Source organism: Lissotriton vulgaris, chromosome 3_1 (assembly GCF_964263255.1).
Source record: "Lissotriton vulgaris chromosome 3_1, aLisVul1.2, whole genome shotgun sequence".
Lineage (NCBI taxonomy): Eukaryota > Metazoa > Chordata > Amphibia > Caudata > Salamandridae > Lissotriton > Lissotriton vulgaris.
In genome coordinates, this window is record NC_141689.1 from 1,394,911,699 (window position 1) to 1,394,928,413 (window position 16,715).

At 46.8% G+C, this 16,715-nt stretch overlaps 1 protein-coding gene across 1 annotated transcript in view; it reads left to right on the forward strand.

The window, feature by feature from the left end:
- HELQ (helicase, POLQ like) overlaps window positions 1-16,715 on the forward strand; it is a 606,359-nt gene that overhangs the window by 572,506 nt on the left and 17,138 nt on the right. Inside the window, exon 17 of the mRNA XM_086961870.1 lies at window positions 5,490-5,624. Coding sequence (XP_086817996.1) covers window positions 5,490-5,624 — 135 coding nt within the window. The remainder of the gene's footprint in view (window positions 1-5,489; window positions 5,625-16,715) is intronic.

Genomic DNA, 16,715 nt, shown 5'->3' on the forward strand with positions numbered 1-16,715 from the left:
TAATGATGCTTATGAGGTTAGTGAGTAATATGGTTATGCTAATGGTTTTTAGACCTCATGTGTTTATGCCTACAGTGATTGCATACTGTGTTTTATGCCTAATGTGATGATTATTGGATTGTGTGATTTATGTTGCATGATCTAGGCCTCAGTTCAGTATTTCACCAGTAGGTACTGGTTGTGCTTTACATTTATTATTTGTGCTACATTTACCATTGGTGATTTGTGATGGTTATGACAGTGGCCCCATTGGCCCTGTCATCTGTAAATAGTCCCCCGTAAATATTGCCAAGTGCCAGTTGGCACCGTGTATATTGTGTGATTGCCATCTAATGTGTTATTTGATAATACAAAGGCTATTTTTGATATAACCTTGAGTGGAGTTCCTTTTGTGGTGTGCCTAGTGTGTTGCTGCTGTGTGGGTGTTGTGTAAATGCTTTACACATTGCCTCCGGGATAAGCCTGATTGCTCGTGCCAAGCTACCAAGGGGGTGAGCAGGGGTTATCTTTGGTGTGTAACTCCCTTGTCCTGACTAGAGTGGTGGTCTCTGCCTGGCTTTGACGCAAGCCTTAGTCAACCAGAGATCCCATTTCTAACACTGACCAGAAACACTGTGGGATGACATGAAAGCCACAGTAAAACGTGAAATGATAAAAGTAATGGCCATGAAAATAAAAATGCCAACCAGACAGTAGAAGAATAGAATTAAAAGCACATATCAAACAATCAGAACATAAAAATGTATCTAATAACGAAAGGTAGCATGGCTACATGAGCCACATAGCAAGAAATATGAATACAAGAAAATACTAAGTAGCTGCGCTTATTCTTAGAAAACTAACTTTAAAGAAAGAAGATTCATTGAACAAAACAGCGCTGGTAGAATGCAAGCGAATCATCTTAAACACAATTGAACTTCTGAATCCACAGCTGTTTAAAGACTTCTCTGGCAAAAGACACACAGATCCGCAGGAAATAGTGAAGCGATTTAGAATTTACTCAAAACTATACAACCCTAAATCCACTACCTATACGGATGTATTTACCAAATGCCTAGAAGGAATAAAATTACTCATAATGGCCAATACAACAAATCAAAAACTTTATAAACCCATAGACCAATCGGAAATTAGCTTAACCATCAACACTTTGAAAGCAGGTAAAGCACCAGGCCCTGATGGCCTCACACCAAGATTGTATTAGGCTTTATTAATAACATACCTGGAAAGCTTTACAGAGACTATTAAGGAATCTGTTAAAATTACAGGTACAGCGTATGAGGCAACCATAGTGGCCTACCATAAAGATGGAAGAGAACCCCTTGAAACAAAGAATTACAGAACCATTTCACTGCTAAATGTGAACTGCAAGATCTATGCTAAAATCAACAAGGTTAGAAAAGGTGCTACCAAAGTTGATCCACCAGCCCCAGACTGGCTTTGTCAAAATCTGTCTCACGTCGGACAACATTAGTCTTTTCTGCCATGTGATTGAAAGAGCTAAGACCCTATCATTCCCTGCGATAGCCATGGCTTTACGCAGAGAAAGCCTTTGACAATGTCTCATGGGCCTTCCTTTGATTAGCCTTAAGTAAATTAAATCTAGGATAGAAATTTGATTGCATAATGCTTTGCCATATACACCCATCCCACAGCCCGAATACGGGTAAATGGTCACTTATCAAACAAAATTGCTCATTCTCAAGGCACCAGACAGGATGGCCATGATCGCCCCTTCTCTTCTCATTTTTGATAGATCCGCTATTAACCTCCCTAAGACCTAATGAGGATATAGAAGTTATCCCATTCTAATCTAACATACAAAAATATACAATTTATGCAGATGATGTCCTGATCTTCACAGAAAAGCAGACTTGGCAATCTCAGTAATAGTAAATGCAGTTAACCAAAGTGCAGAAATATCAGGAAACTATTTAAACCTGGATAAAACCAAACTTTATCTCTTGATAACCTCCGTTCCCCCAGAAACAACACCAAACTTACATGGCAACCCAAGCACATTAAGTATTTGTCTTCAATTAAAAAGAAAACACAAGGTGATGATGGACGGAGTCCTGAAACTTTTCAGACACTCACCCCCCCAATCACAAATCTGGGTTCAATCCATCATCGTTCTTTAGTTTACTTCTCCACCCCAGTTTGGACCCAGCCATATGCAAATCAGTTTGACCCTGTGCCTCATGTAAACAGTCCAGCCCGAACTGCCAGTCCAGGTCCTCCCTGGACTGGAAACAAGCATCCTGGGACTGGTTTCGGGGTAACACCCCTCATCAGCCAGGCTAGCTTGAATCGAGTGGCAAAGTGAGCAAGGGACCCACGTCTGAGCAGACCCTGCCAACTTAGGGCGAACAAAGCAAACACAAGGAGAGATTGTTCTTTAGCTCACTTTGCCAGCCCAGTTTTAAAAATAAACATAAAAGACACCAAACACCATCTTAAACAAACACTGCTCCAGAAAATTAAAAATGTTATTAATGCATGATCCCCCAAGTTCATGGCATGGTGAGGTAGAGTTGAAACCACCACAATGATGATAGACCATTAAGAAAATGTAATCACTTTCATGTTCCCACTACAACTCACTATGAACTTCTGTAAGACTTGAGACGAATTAATATCTTACTTTGTATGGAAAAATGGAGCAATAACAGCCCTCCTAAAATTCAGAATAACCAAAACCCAAGGCGATATCCGTCTCCAGGATTTTTTTACAGTGATCAAAAAGCGTTCCTATTCAGACAAGCTCTGTGGTGGATGCAAACATTGAGACAGGACAAACCACTGAAGGTGTTTTGATTGAGGAAAATCTTGTCAAGCTGCATTCATTGCAACCATTAAAAACAATGAAAAACTAAACGTTCAACTCTCCCCTACTATTATGGGTCCATACTAGCCTTGAAATGTCTTGACAAAAACATAATAACTACATTCTCGGCTCAGACCATGTCGCTCCCTAGAGTAACATTAAAATCAGAATTGAGGGAAGACCCCCACTATGGCTTGACTGGGCAGGCGAAGGCATGTAATATGCTAAAGACCTAGGAACTCCACCATCCCCAAAATCATTTGCAAAACTACAGAATGTACATAGCTTTGAAATCGTAGTCTTCTATAGCTTTCAAAAAGTGAAAGCAAAATTAGCCAAACTTATATAAAAAACGTTTTATTTGGATTTAGCATCACTACTAATGAAACTTTCATCCCAACCACATGCTGCTTCAGAAATATGAAAAATATTAACCATAATGACAGTAAAAAAGTATTGTTTTAACACTAAAGTAAATGGAGTGAATCTTGCTCTACACTCAATATTCAACCACCGATGGCGAAAGTGTGGCCTGAAATATGGAGTTGTTTTACTAAAGATAAGATATCTCCCAGTATAGCTCAATGCAAAATTTGGACAGTCTAAAGATCTTTTCGTACACCAGAAAAATATGCAAAATGTTGGTCCATCAAGCTCGAATAAATACTGGAACTGCAGTACTGCAACTGGAATTATTGACCAAATATTGTTAAAACCTTTCTGGAAGAAAATTGAGAAAAATATTAATAGGATCTTTCACACACACGTTTGCCTACATTATATCAATGTATTCCTGGGCCTGTGGTCTGCTACACCCTCTGCTAATATAAACAACCGATACCTTCGTCTGATGGACTTTCTTCTGACAATAGGAAAAATAAATAGACTTTGCAAATGGAAATCCTACAAAAAAAATCATATCCTACATGGTGGGCATGGGTCTGTTTCACTATAAGTGCTGACAATACTGTATTTAACAAAAACATTAATTCACATGACTCGCACAAACTGTGGGGACAACTACAATGAACATGCAAAAATCAAACCCCCCCCCCTTTCCCCCATTGATCTTGTAAATATAACATGACGTAGACTGGAACTTTGCACATGATTTTCAACATTACCTCAACAGCCTCAACTCACAAATATACCCACATAAAATTTGTTAACAAAATCAAACATGGATCTGAACTCAGTCGCAATCATCCGCACAAATAAGAAGGCTATTAATACTCCTCGCATCACTAGGCCTTATCAACCCCTTCCCTTTCCTTCCTATCACTCTCCCTACTCCTCTTCTGCCACATGATGGATTCTTTTAATATAAGCAATGCTAGCAACTCTTTCTATTTAAACATATTGATATTTCACAGATGTCTTTAAACTTATGAATACTATATACTTGTTAGAATTGCTTTACTGTGGTTGATGTATTGTATCTTCTCTTTCTGAAAATCTTCATAATAAACATTTCTGAAAACAAAATGTTCACAGATCAGTGAATACTCTCAACCATAGCCTAGTCAATGGCAAATTTATAAGAAAACTTAACTTGTTTGCTGATTTCTTAAATCTTAAATTCATTAGATCCACCAGACCGGCATATTCTTCTTTATGGTATTATCTAAATGTAGTCTTTCATTTGTTTCTTACTGAGGGGTGACGGTGATGCACTTTTTCTAGAGCTTTTCTATGCTAAAATAACTATTTTGCATAATATCTTTCAAAGGAGATTCTGGTATCAGGCAAGTACTCTACACCATACAACATGCTTCCAGAATTCTAGAAGCACTAAAACATTTATAAGTCAGTAGAAAATCCCTGTTTTATTCTCAACTGCGTGCAATGCATTTTTTAAAACAATACAAAAATGGATTGCATGCTTAAAGAACAGCTCTACAAATACTCATTTCTTATGTAAAACCTCTTGCTTCAGTTTATTCTCCTACTTTGACTGGATATGTTACATTTGTCATGTATTTGGCCGGCATAGACATTTCTCCTTTGAAGTTCATTTGGCTGTGGCATCTAAAGTCTATTGGTCTGGTTCCAGACTTGACAAAATTCTTAAAACTGCAAAATTGTTTACTGCATCTACTATTAAAACGTTTTATTACAAAACCTGTAACTCTTATCTGTGCAGACATTGTGAATATGCCTTAAACCAGCATAATAGGAGCGTCTGGTCTTTCAATAGACAATGTAAAGTTCTAATTTTATTAAAGAGACAGAAGGTGGATGCTGTGGCTGGCTGAAGTGTGTAGTTTGTTCTCTCAGGCAGGCTGGTACCTATGAATGTATTTAATGTTATCTAGCTGCTGGCAAAATCAATAGCAGAAAGGAAGTCCAAAACTCACCTCCACGAATATAAGAAAACTAGAACTTTGTCATTGAGCTAGGAAAATCAGCACTGTATCTGCTCTACTGTTTACACTTAAGGCAGCAGGTGGGTGATGGTGCAAATGGCACAAACACCTACTGCCAAATGTATTTTGATTTATTAGGATCAGGATTTGCTTCAATGAATGAAAGACTTCTGAATATGCAGTGTTTTCTAACAAACATGTACATATATACATAAAGAAAATATTAGAGCAACATCATTTTCTGTGGTAGCACATTCAAGGTAATGTTTTCTTACATTATGGATTTGTTTTTACAGGCTCGTGCAAAACAGCTATTCAATTCTGGATATACAACTCTGGCACATTTAGCTAATGCAGATCCTGAAACAATGGTGAAGATGATAGAACATATGTCTCGGCGTCAGGCCAACCAAATTGTATCCTCAGCTAAGGTGAGCATATTGTATATTCAATGTTTAATGTCAGTAAACAAATTCTCAGTCCAAAGTTAATTGAAAATAGTCCAACTCTTCTTTTGAGTTAAAAGAAATCTAGACTAGCTTAGGATGGCACCTTATTGGGGATGGGTGCTATTCAGAAAGTGCCTCACTCAGAAGACAGGACCAAGGTTGTTTGAGGTCCCAACAAAAAGAGGTGGTTTGAGGATGGTTCTGGGTTTAGAATTTATGAGCAAGTGCCTCTGGAAAACTATTAAACATGATTTCTTTTAAGCCCTGGAACATTTATCATCTTTTTCTTAATGCAGAGGAGGACAGGCAGTATCTAATGTCTGTGTTGGAGTAAGCATATTTGGCCTGGTGGCTGCACCCATTGTGTTCACAAAAATTGTACTGTATTTTCCTGCCAATGCATTAATCTGTACCGATATGTGGGTGATTGTTGATTAAAACTTCTTCATTGGAACTGGTGCTGAACTTCCTGGAGTTGGTAAATACCCTTTTGCAGCAGTAGGACTTATCTATCAATCGAGAGATGGCCTCACTAACGCCGACCCAAGGACTCCTATTTAACTCAGAACGTAAAAGCATTCCTACTTCAAGACAGATTCCAGAGCATTTGCAAGATGGTGGCAAATTTGACCACGTCCCAAATGGAAGCAGCCAGATCGGGTCTGTGTTTGCTGAGCCTTGTAGCTTCTTTTATCTTTCTTTATGAATAAAACTTGCCTCTGGTAGCAGTTTCTTCATTTAGTTTTAGGACAAAGGTAGAACAAATTCTCAGAAAGCCTGAAAGATACTCCCCACCTTCCTCACCTCACTCCAGCTATGATTCAGATGACTCAGTGGGTGGAGAGCCTTTCTTGACACCATAGAACTAAGTTACTGGGACAGTGGATGCCTTTCTGGGATGAATTGCTCAGTTGAGAAGATGAGGATTCATTCCTGTGGTCCTGAGAGCAACAACGGCTGCATATAAACATAATTGAGCTGAGAGCCATACATCTGGACAGGAACGTCTTAGACCTACGACTCTATGGTTATCAAATGTAGGTGTTGAAAGACAGCAGTGCTGTGACATGTAAACAAGCAAGGGCCTTGAGCTAAAAAGCAGTGCATCTCTGGTTTTAGTGCATCAAGTTGGGATCTCAACTCCTTATACGGTGGGGAGATATAACATGGGAGCCGACCAATTTTGCATGCTGTCCACCATTAAGCACAAAATTGGAGCTGCAGTAAGTGTAGTGGAGGTGGTCTTTTATATGTCAGCTGTGCCGTCCATAGCCCATTTTGCGACAGCTGAAATTTCGACTGTATTGCTAATGGATAACATGACTGCAAGATTAAGCAATCTTTCTTGCCTACATTGGTTTTAGAATTTTACTTCTTGGACGTTATTTCTGCACCAACTTCTCCTCATCCCTCTAAAGAAAAGAAGCTTATTAGGCTTGACAAGAAAATTACTCCTCGCCATTAAATACATAGCAGACACAGTTTTACTTCACTAACAATCTTTTTTATTGATTTCGATTGTTTCTCTGTTATGAAAGCTATAAGGAAACAAACCATCTGTGGAGGAATTTCTAATGTATGCTTCTACCTGCAGATTACTGAACTTTATTTTTTCCTGTGCATCAGATTGGACCTGGAAAACATTCTGCTGTAGCTCCCTTGTACAGATAGGTGATGCCATCGGACTTCATACCAACTCCTTCCTTCCTCCGAATGTGATAATATAGAGCCACATATACTTGCCACGCTTGCAGATTAATTTTGGTTCCTCTTTTTTTTTTCATAACCCCCTTCAATGGGGCTCTGATCTCGTACTTTTTAATTAAGTATACAAAAAGCCATAGATGGAATGCCTGATTTTAGTTAGGACCTGTACATATGCAAATCAGTCTTGACCCTGCGTCAGTGAGAACAGTCGAGCCTGAACTGGCTGGCCAGGTCCTCCCTGAACAAGAACACAAGGAACCAAGTACTGGTTTGGCCCTGTTAGGGCTCATCTTGCAGGTATCGCTTGGTTCCAGTACCAGTGTGCACGGGCCCCACGTCTGGGCATACCTGTCCTACTTAGGGTGACATATAAAAAAAAGTGATGGATGGAATTCTTGAATTAATGTCAGCCACTGGTAATCTCTCAGGCTGCATTCCAATAAATCATTATTTTGTACACCATGCCACCATTTATTTAGGACTGTGCAAGGATGTCTCCCACTAAGACCACAGGTTTAAGCTGTGCTGCACTTGTAGGAAGTAAATATCAATCACGGAAATGTACATTGTCTATTTCTGATGCCTTGTCTCCAAACACAACTTTGAGTCGTGCAACAAATGTTCCCTGATGCATCAGAATGCAATCAGGAAGCATTATTCTAAGTTTTACCTGGCCGAGCACAAGAAACAAGGCTGGTCCCATTCAGTCTTGAGGCTATTCCCATTCCCTTTTTTTGCAGGTTTGTCTGGGCAAGATTTGTTAATTCTCAGGTATTCTGGAAAAAATTCCAATTCCGCAGTGGTTTTTTATTTGTTGATAATAGATTTATTCGTACTCTATTGATAAGAGTGGGTGAAAGAAAAAACAGCCAACACGTGTTTCACCCCCTTACATGGCCATCCGGCCTGGGGCTTCCTCATAGCGGGTGTTAGTTAAATAAAGTCTATCTGCGTCGGAGGGGGGCGTGGCTAGCAGGCCAACATGGCGGACGGAGCTTGCTAGTGCTCCGGTGCCGCTGGGAGAGGAAAGATCCTGCAGCCTACGCCGAGGGGTCGTCTCCGCCTGAAAACGGTTGTTCTCGGAGGCGCTTATCCCCCGACTGCTCTGCTGAAAACCCTGAAGCTCTGACGGCGGGGGTTCCGGAGTTACACCGTGGCTGACGGCGGGGCCTAGTGTCACGCTGCAGACCGGGGCCTCGAGTGACAGGAGTGCCCGGAGAACGAGGACGGTGAGGCGACAGTACACCGGGGCCTCCGAACCCGGAGGCCGACACCTGCACCTGTGATCCTGACCCCGCGGCTGCCGAGGAGCGCGGACGGCGCCTTGTGTACCCTGGCACCGGGAAGAGGAACGGAGGCTGCGGGCGGACCTGCACTGCAGGCTAGGGCGCCGGGACATAGGCGCCGAGGGCCGAGCACTCCCGCCGCCGGCAGTGCCTACCTGCCCCCCCGCCTGGCCTGCTGCCTGCCCGTGTGAAATTGAAGGTGAGGAGCCCCGGGAGAGTGCGGGACGGACCCCTGAGGCCCTGCACTGGGCGGCGAGCCGGGGTCTCGAGTGCCGTTGCTACCCTGCTTCCAGAGAGGGCGGATTGAGACAGGCAGGGACCCCTGGACTAGGGACCGGATCCGGCTAGGGCGACCTGGAGGCCTGGCTGGGACGAGGCTGAGCTACGCTGGTGAAGGGACTATCCCCACGCGGTGGGCTGAGGACTGGGGTGCCGGAGAAGCCTGCAGCAGCACAGTTAACACCCCCAAAGCGCCACTATTAATGCGCTACAACCCAATCCTCTTGTAACTGCATTTTGCCCATACATAGCTGGGAGCTCAGGCGGGGCGGCGCCCAGTTGCTCCTACTGCCGATCTTGGACCGCTGCAGACAGCCTGGTGAGGAGAGAGACATAGCGCTTCAGGGTGGTAGGCCCAGTGGAAGCCCTCGGCGCCCCTATACGCTGGGTGAGGTGGATAGCGCCCCCCCCCGCGGAGTCGCGGAAATTATCAACAGCTTCCCCAAGGTGGGAGCGCCAGGAGAGGCCAGCGGGGAAACAACTGAGACATAAGACGTACACCAAGCGGCCGATACTCGCCCTGAACCGCAATCCTGCCGCCAACCGGGCATCTGACGTCTACTATGGTGCGCAAAGGCGTGAAGAACACGGAGGGCAAGGAGGGACCGGTCATGGGACCTGCCCAGGATACGGACCCCGGGGGCTCTGCACCGCTGACATTGACCTCCAACATATCAGAGAGCCAGCAAGGCGACAAACTAGACCTTATACTTAAAGAGATCAGAGACTCTAGGGCTGTGATGGAGACGCAGATGGGCACCCTCACCACTAACCTTTCCTTGCTTAAGGCGGATCATGAGAAATTGGCGGATAAAGTTAAGGATCAAGGCCTGTCAATAATTGAACTCGCCCCGACAGTGGCGGAACACACGGACTCCATCCAATTGATCCAACGTCAAGTCAAAACCCTGTTGGAACGCGTGGAAGATGCAGAAGGGTGCAATCGGCGCAATAACATTCGCGTTATTGGCCTGCTGGAAAGAAGCAAGGGGTCCCGGCCGGCAGAGTTCATGGAACAGTGGTTCCGAGATAACGTTGCCTCTGAGGGTCTGTCACCGTTCTTCTGTGTAGAGAGGGCTCACAGAATCCCAACTGGCCAACCAAAACCGGGACAGACACCACGGCCGCTTATTGTCCGGATCCTAAATTACCGGGATAGAGACATGCTGCTAAATCAGGCCAGAATCAAATCGGTCATACCGTGGGAGAATAAACGAATTTCACTGTACCCGGACTATACCACTCAAGTGCAAAAACAACGGTCCTCATACTATGAAGTGAAACAGAGGCTCCAAAGGCTAAACTACGCTACGCCTTATTGTTCCCTGCACGCCTGAAGGTGATCCACGACAAGAAGACTCACTTTTTTGAAAGCCCCACAGACGTGGAGGAATGGATGGAAGTGATGGACATTGAGGAGCGACTGGACCAGACGCAGGACTCCACAGACAACGGGTCCAAAGAAAGCTCGACTCAAGGGGAGACCAAGAACGGCGCCCGACGCACTCATCCGAAGCAGCGCAAACCGACCGCCCACCAACAAAAGCAGGGACAGGTTGATGCAGTGGCAACGGTGGGCTCCTTCAGAGACGACCGTGCGACAATCAACACGGACACAGAGGATATCACTGTACACTCGGACAGCAGTATGGTCCTATTCCCGACAGTGACACCTAGAGCCGCGGATGAACTTATAGACAATGCCCAAGAGTAATACCTCCTATGAACCAGACCTGAGACTTGAGTACAACACGATATCCTTTTCCGTATGAACTAGGGGGGCGGCGGGGATCGGGGAGGAGGGGAAATATGCTTGCTCAGAGTATGTATGTGGCCCTTTATTTGCTGGCGAGCACTGTCCGGCCTGACCTTGGATGGGGAGAGAGACTCAGATGCGGGGACCGTGAGATGCGATTCCTGCGCCTCCTGTGCTCCTACGGCACATAGCTGCAACTGACCAGGTGCCGCTAGCGTGAGGGGTAGGTGATCCGCCGTTCCAGCGCATAACCGAAGGTGCATCCAACCTCAAAGCGCTGGCCTCACGGGAGTATGCTGCGAGGCCCTATACTATCCCCTTAGGGTCGCCTAAATAGAGCAGGACCCCGTGGCCCTCTTTTTCCTCCGACCCAGCAAGGTTGTATTTACTTCCTTTAAAGAGATTGAACAGTGAATTCATACTTGTTTTTGTGTAGTACTGTATTAAGGTCCTGACGAATCGCCGCTTGGCGAGAAACATGTTGACCACACTAGGGGGTTGAGTTAGTGTTCTGTACACTTATATGGTCTCTAACTCCCCTCTCACCCCTTTTAACTAAGGAACCAGCCACGTTAATAAAGTGGATTGTGGAGTGATTACCTTTTTTACTCTTTTCACTCACGTTTGCACTGCCTACACTTCTCTTCATCCTCACTTACACCCACCATCGGCAAGGAACAAAAGAACCCCGCCAAAAGAGTACCTTTGGCTACTCAGTCAGACATTGCAGCGCCGGTCTGACGAGGGGCAGTGAGTCGATGATGACACTGGACACCCTCCAGTAACGGTGTGTTCCACACCCGATACTCTGGGTGTGTGAGGCTCTCTAAGTTCCGACTAGGGAACCTTTCCAGCCACGGTACTGACAATACCAACTCCTCTCTCCACCCTGTGATACTTCCCCTGGGGAACTTTGTACTCTACTGTAAGCAAAACTGGCTGGTTATGTCAGTATGAGACCACCCTTGTTCCCCCCTCCCCTCCCCTGACCCTTTGCTCCCCCCCCCCCCCTCCACGAGACGTGGCTACATATACTGAATAATTCCGAAAGAACTCTCCCGGCGGCGCCGTTGATCCGGCGAAATGACAGAGCATGGCACTATGGACACAGCAGGTGCTTGGCCGACCCCCCACTAGCGTATGCACTGTTACTTGTTTACTTACGTTCCAAAGTTTATGGTTCGGCACAGCAGGGTTTAGAGGCTGCGCCTCCACAGTTTGGGTTTGGGATAGGGAGGGTACTGTCTCCTGGTTTACACGGAGGAATCACTCAATAGGACATATGGGAACACTCCTTGTGACACCAACACGGGGCTATGGCTGACGTACAAGGAAAGTATAGGCTGGTCACCTGGAATGTGAGAGGCTTGGGAGCAGTGCAGAAGAGACACAGAGTACACGCTTTCTTGCTACGGCAACAGGCACATATAGTGTTCCTACAGGAGTCACACATGACACACTCCGAGGCACTCCTACTACAAAAGAAATGGAGGGGTACTGTATTCTCTACAACATACTCTGCCTTCTCAAGAGGGGCCACGATATGGGTGCCCCATGGTACTCCATTTGTGGAACTGGAAAGACGGACTGACGAACAGGGGCGCTATGTATTGGTGAAGGGCACCTTGGACGGGGAGGTGGTAGTGCTGGGCAGCATCTATGCCCCGAATTTTGACCAGGATAGGTTCCTTGCTGCAGTGGGCCGGGCGTTAGCGGATTGGGTGGACGTCCCCTGGATCTTGGGAGGTGACTGGAACATGATCTTAGATGTGACCCTTGACAGATCACACCCCCCCCCCTCCAGGCGGCGGGAATACATAAACTGTCAGAATCATTTGGGACGTGGCTCCAGGGTTGGAGGCTGGCGGACATCTGGCGCACACTGCACCCGACACACAAAGAATACTCATGCTACTCCCCTGTACACAACCTACATACCAGATTAGATAGGTTTGTGTGCTCTAACTCTGTAGTGACTAGGTGCGCCACAGCGGATTACCTTGCTAAAACGTTCAGACCACCGGACGCTGGAGATCGACCTACACTGGGGTAGGGTACCCTCACCAGTTCCTAACTGGAGGCTTAACCCCGCGCTGCTCGAGGATGGCCCGTTTCGATCACATATAGCTGACGCCTTAACTGATTACTTCAATACAAATTGGGATTCTGCATCCTCGAACCTAGTGGTGTGGGACGCAATGAAAGCTGTAATACGGGGGGCTGCTATAGGCCGACAGGTGGGAGCCAGACAGGAGATCCACGGTAAGCTATGCGAGGTGGAACAGCGCTTGCGCGACCTAGAAAATGCGGTGGGGCAGGACCCTGGCCGAACAGCTGAGCTACAGCAGTGTAATATTGACCACGCAGAATTGCTAGAAACCCTGAGAGTGATGGACTATGGGGCCTATCTGAAACGACAACAGGCGGAGGCGGACAGATCCGGCGCTCTGCTTGCCCGGCTAGTCCGGGTTGCCCCTGAGTGCCCTACAATAACGTCGATTAGGAACGCAGCGGGTGCACAGGTGACCACTCAAATGGGGATTAACACGGTATTTAAGACTCACCTGGAGAACCTCTACGCCCCCCCCCCCGCTGTAGGGACCAGGGAGGACATGACGGAATTCCTAGGTGAACTAACGCTCCCAGTGCTGACCCCGGGAATCCAGGCGGCTATAGCCGGGCCTATAACACAACATGAAATAAAGGTAGCAATCCATACACTTAACCGGGGCAAGACCCCGGGCATGGATGGCCTGCCAGGGGAATTTTATCAAACCTACTCTGATGTGCTGGCCCCCGTCCTGGAGAAAATATACAACACCGCTTACAAGGTTGGCCATCTCCCGACTACCACCATGCAAGCCTTGGTGATTTCTATCCCGAAACCCGGCAGGGACGCTCAAGATGTGGGTAACTACAGGCCCCTATACATGCTCTCCACGGAGTTTAAGATCCTTAGTAAGGCTATTGCCATGCGGATCCAGCACCACCTCCCTGGCCTGATCCATACTGATCAATGTGGCTTCCTCCCAGGGAGGAGTACCTCCCAGAATTCGAGGTGACTCCACGCCCTCATGACAACTACACCTCACAACTTGCCACACGCTGGCTGCATAGCCCTAGACCTCCGTCAGGCTTTCGATTCCCTGACGTGGAACTTCATGTTCGAAGTCCTGCATCGCTTTGGTTTCCCAGAGGCCCTCATAAAATGGATCCGCTTATTGTACACAGGCCCGACGGCTAGGGCACGCACGGGACGACACACATCTGACAGTTATGAGGTCCATAGGGGCACACGACAGGGCTGCCCACTGTCGCCACTACTGTTTGTGCTGACGCTGGAGCTCCTGGCTATTGCGCTTCGCAATAGAGCTGCAGAGGAAGGCATACCAGTGGAAGGCACCGACCACATGGTCTCAATATATGCTGACGACATCTTGGTATTTCTCCGGAACCTGCGAGGGGACCACTCGCCCCTGGCGACTGTTTTCAGACGCTTTGAAACCATATCTGGACTGGCTATAAACCCGGGAAAGTCCCTGGGTTTCTTTTTCCGAGAGGGCCAACAGCCCCCCCACATACAGTTCGGGGCCTATGAAATTCAAGTGGCACCAACCAAGTTTAAATATCTCGGGATACAGGTCTACCGGGACCCGGAGGCTCAAACTGACGGTAATATCCGTAAGGCCATTACTGGCCTACGGGGTAGCATAGGTTTCTGGACGTCCCTACCCCTATCGGTAATGGGACGAGCGGCGGTCTCGAAGATGGTCCTGCTCCCCGCATATTATATTACTTTGTAAACCTGCCGGCCCTGCTCCCGCGACAGATTTTCACCACACTAAATATATTACTTGTCAACCTCATATGGGGTTCGGGGAGAAGACGAATCAGCCTTAAAAAACTGCAACTGAACACCAGATGGGGTGGCCTGGGCGTACCGGACCTCCGAGGTTACTACTATGCCAGCCAGCTCCAATGGCTGACCCGATGGGTGGCGGGCAGAGACTTGCATGAGATCGCTTACACGACGGATAAATTAGCACGTGGAGAACTACACTCCCTCCTCTTGCCCAACGCTAGGATCCCCAGAGACTGCCACCCCCTCCTGCATGTGGCCCTGACCTGCTGGAAGAAAACACTGTCATACACGGCGGGGACCTCTCCGTATGCGGATAATATACCTCTACTGGGGCTCCCGACACCACAGGGGACTCTAACACAGCGCAGACTACGTCCCTGGACGGAGGCCGCGGTGGACAGGGTGGGAGACCTGTTCGGCGATGACACCATACTGGACCATGCCTCGTTTGTGCAGGTCACGGGAGCCCCTTCACGCTTATACCTCCTACACGCCTCGGTAACGCACTACGTGTGACGGACCTGGGCCCCACAACGTACGAAACCAGATCAACATGAGTTAGTACACCTCATGCACTATATGGGCACGGGGGGACACCTAGTGAAATGGCTGTATGTTGGTATCAGAGAACATGTGGCGTCGCCAATCGCCACACTCAGGGAGACCTGGACTGTAGACTCGGGTGAAAACATAACAGACGGAGAGTGGAAGATAATTCTAGGTCATCATAGAAGGGTGTCTAGGAATGTTAAATTTCAGTTCATACAAGCCATGATTCTCCATAGAGCTTACCTTACGCCCCAGAGACTACACAGGATGTTCCCTACCGCTGCACACTGCTGCCCGAGATGTCAACAAGACGAGGCACATATTCTTCACATGCTATGGACATGCCCTAAATTACATACTTACTGGGGGACGATCACACACACGCTGCACTCCATAACAACACTCCGGATCCCGGAGGGAGCATTACCCTGCCTACTAGGGAACAGGAAACGGCCCAAAACATGCAAGGCACAACTGAAATTTACGGACCTGGCACTAGTGTTGGCGATCAGGGTGCTCACTATGAGATGGAAGTCGCCCAGGGCCCCGCAGGTAGCAATGTGGCGCAGCGACTTGCTGAAATGGGGTAAAGCAGAATCTGCAGCTCTGCGGGAGGAGGAGAGCAAGGGCCTTCGCAAATACCCCATAGCACAGGAATGGGACTTAATGATGATAGAACTGGAAGAGACAGACCTGGACAGTCCAGGAGACCCGGTGGGATGAACTTACACAGGTAGCAGGGGGGGCTGAGGCTCACGGGCACTAGGGCAACTCACAGGGGTTAGACCAGACCTAGGACCTTTAACAAATTCCAGATAGACAGAGCCACCTTGGCCCGGGATATAGAGTGTACGAGAGAGACCAACCAGGAGACAGGGGGTGGGCGGGCGGGGAGGGAGGGACAGTTGGGGTTTGCCACTAATGAAAGCCATGATTATGGGGTTTGCAACACATAAATGAGATGCATCCGGGGAATGTTATGACAAGCAACTCATGATTGAAATGTTATACTCCCAACAATTAATGGTTAAGAAAAAGGAAAAGACTGATGTGAGATATGATAAGAAACTGAACAGAAATGTATGTCATCCTGAAACAGTCACGAATAAAGAGTTTAAAAAAAAAAAAAAGTCTATCTGCGTCGTCGGTCAAAATAAATATTCTCGGAAATTCTCAAGTTACAGGCAAAATGCCAGGGCGGGATGCTGTGGTCTGGTCACGTCGGTGTAATCCATTTACACCGATGTGACCAGACCACAGACAAACCTGCAAAAATCCTGCTTACGCTAGGGGTCTCTCCCCCTTCTCAAGTGCAAGCATGAATAAGAGAAGGAATTCACGCTTATCTCTGGCAAGTAAGGGATTGGGACCTCTTTCCCCTCACTTTCAAAAACTATTCCCAGTCCCTGTTGCCATCCTCCCGTAAGTCCAAGATAAAGTCAAAAGACAAGTCTTGAAACAAGAAAAACAAGCAGGGTTGAGCTCTGTCCCACCTCTCCCAGTCCACGGAGCAGTTGAGGAGTCTGCACTTTAAAGATCTAAATCTGGCCTCATCGGCTGATTCATACCCAATTTTGAGATTAAAGCTGGTATGGCTGATATGTTTTGGGGCTGAGACATTAAGGAGGCAATGC